This window comes from Nicotiana sylvestris, chromosome 8, assembly GCF_000393655.2.
Source record: "Nicotiana sylvestris chromosome 8, ASM39365v2, whole genome shotgun sequence".
Taxonomy (NCBI): domain Eukaryota; kingdom Viridiplantae; phylum Streptophyta; class Magnoliopsida; order Solanales; family Solanaceae; genus Nicotiana; species Nicotiana sylvestris.
In genome coordinates, this window is record NC_091064.1 from 59,918,591 (window position 1) to 59,921,486 (window position 2,896).

Sequence of the window (2,896 nt, forward strand, 5' to 3'; positions counted from 1 at the left end):
TAACTCAGAACTTGAAATTTTCTATAAACTCGTTACAGTACAGGAAAATCAAAAAAGGTAAGTCTATCAGTTCAGTTTGTCTTAGACGAATTCTCAATCAGTTGACACCCAATTCTCTTGAGAGGAAAACGGGATATTGAAATTCTCTACCCTTCCTTGCGGACAAAGTACAGCTTACCCATGACATGGAGGAGTGCAACAAAAGCTATGAAACCAATGCTCATCACAAGCACAACATTAGGAGAAATCTTGAGTCCTGGGGAATCGTCAGTGTAGAACTGAAGCATAGTACCACCGGCTCCTCCAGCAGCTCCACCACTAGTTGTCCTCCTGCGCCGTAGGTTGGCAGCAGAGGCTGCAGCAGTACCTCTCTGTGGACCACCTCCACCCAATGCCATTTCTAATCATCATGTTGAAAAAAAAAAGAAGCAAAAACTTTAGATGAGGTACAAAACAGAGGATCTCGGAATGCACTCAACAGGTCAGTAATGCAAATGCTCAAACCCAGGGAATAAGCAAGAAAAATAATTAAGTAATAATAACATAAAACAAGCATAATCAATTGATAAGCAGAAATTTACAATACAGGCACTCATGCGTTGTTAAATTCCTCCTTAAACATGTTACAAGCATTACCGTGTAACTTTATCCAATTGAAGAGTTCAGAAATCAATGGATTAAAAACTATTCCTTTGACCAAATTAAACTATCCTAGTTTGCCTTTTATGGTCTATTACATTGAATCACCATACATCAATCTCAAACTGCTGGTATTTGAAGAATAAAACTTAAATATTTGGTCATTTGTATATGGTTAAATACTTATCTAGCATTTTTTGAATCTCAAAGGATACGGAAAATATTACTCCTAAAGTGCAGACAATTTGACTAGAAGAGACAAATTAGGACTCTTAATTAGGAAGAGAAGGTACTAAAATTAGGAGGAATGCTTAAGATATTATGCGTATCAAATTTCGATACAACAAAAATTGTCTATTGGTTCTACACTGAAGCTAACACATTCATATATGAGTTTCAGTTATCCTATACAATGTTTTAAACCATCATCTTCACCATTTATTTAGAGAAAGTTCATTGGCCATTCAACACTGTTGCCCCGTATTGGCATTTCCTAGTACACAGGGAAACTGATTAGGCAATAATTCTGCCTCGTATAGGCATTTCCTGGTCTCACTTAGTTCTAGGAGTTCTATTCAGTGGTTTTAATGAACAACATGCTATAGTTTACAAGCCCAACCTGCCTACCAAAGCTAAAGCAGATGAGCTCACATTAAGTGTTGGAATTTGAACCTGAGATCACTAAATTGTTACTTCTACACCTTAACTACTCAACCATCAACCATCCCTTCAGTAATAAGAGTGTTTAAACTTTAATTTTTATAATGAACATGATTTTTCTTGAAATCCTAGTATACTCATGCTTTACGAGCCATATGCAAAACTACTAATAAATATACAAGTCAAACATCCAAAGTGAATATTTAAGAAAGAAAGTAATGGCCGTTTGCAGGAGCTACTAAATTCATAACATCTAGTTAAGTGAAAACCCCACTGCATATATGTCTTTCACCATTACCCTGTCGAGGTGCGCGCAAGCTGGCCCAGATACCACGGTTATCAAAAAAGAAAATGCCTTTCACCATCTTATATCCGTCACTTATGGAAGCATTTGTTTCTTTAATACAAATGATAGACAGAGGCAACTCTAGGATTTAAACTATATGACTCAATCTTTAAAATTCTTAGTATTGAATCCATTACGTTTTTAAAGCTATGAGTTCATATCTACTATTTGTTGCACTTTGAGTGGAGTTTTACACATATATTTATGTTCCACGTCGAAAGTTATGGTTTCAATTGAACCCGTCCCTGTAATGCTACATCCGCATAGAGCTAGAGCACCTTATATATCCACAATCAGGATATAGTAACCATTCAGCATTACAGTGTAAGGGAATTAATGTTAATAATTTGACTCTTTTGCCTCAAATAAGAAACCGATTACATCGCCAACTAAAGTAATTAGCTAATCTTATTCTATATCTCCGTCAAAGGTTAATTAATTTCTGGGGGGAAAATCTAAATATTAAATAAAGCCCTCGCTGCTCCACAAGTATGAAATCTTATAACAAATAAAAGAATCATACGATCTGCAATTCAGTTTTTAGAGATCCTCCAAATTTCAATCTCAGTCAAACATTAATTACTCGAATTTACAACTATCGCAAACAGAAAAAACTCAAATTTTCACCACTCACATGCACACACATAAGAAACTATTCAAGCATATATAGGTAGATAAATATAAATCTGCATGTGAAAAAGAAGAAGAAGATAAATCTGCATGAAAAATCAGCAAAAAAAATAAGAAAATTCAAAATTACAATTGAGAGAGATTAGAGAGGAGAAACTAACTTTTAGATTTTTGGAGATGTTTTAGATCTGTATCTCCGATGTAGTATTAGGTTTGTAGAGAGAGAGAGAGAGACAAAAATGGAAGAGAAAGTTTTGACCCTTCTTTTGTAAAGGGTTTGGTTCAATCTTGAGTCGTTATGTTAAGAGGAAGCCACATAGAAGATGCCAATCATCTCGTGACACGTATATCACACGGAAATGAAAAATCACACGTCTGATATATGTGAAAGCTGAAGACGAAACTGTAACAAACTGGATTTAAAAATTTACGCAAAGCCCGCGACTTAAGGAAAATAAATTAGGGACAAGAATCAAGAAATACTTCGAGTTGTCCTCATAAAATTTATTAATAAAATATATTTTTATTAGATTTGTTAATTGCGCACTCCTTTTTTTTTTTTTAATTATGTGGTATGGTTTAATTATAAATTAAATTTAAGAAAGAAAATTTTTTGATACT

General features: G+C 34.3%; 1 protein-coding gene across 1 annotated transcript; it reads right to left on the bottom strand.

Moving 5' to 3' along the window:
* LOC104249254 (protein transport protein Sec61 subunit beta-like) lies at positions 1-2,540 on the bottom strand. Its single transcript, XM_009805635.2, has 2 exons — positions 2,437-2,540; positions 1-400 (listed from the first exon to the last, which is right to left on the bottom strand). Exon 2 carries the CDS (start codon positions 396-398, stop codon positions 147-149), a length of 252 nt encoding a protein of 83 aa, XP_009803937.1. The 5' UTR covers positions 399-400; positions 2,437-2,540; the 3' UTR covers positions 1-146.
* Between the last annotated feature and the right edge of the window lie 356 nt (positions 2,541-2,896).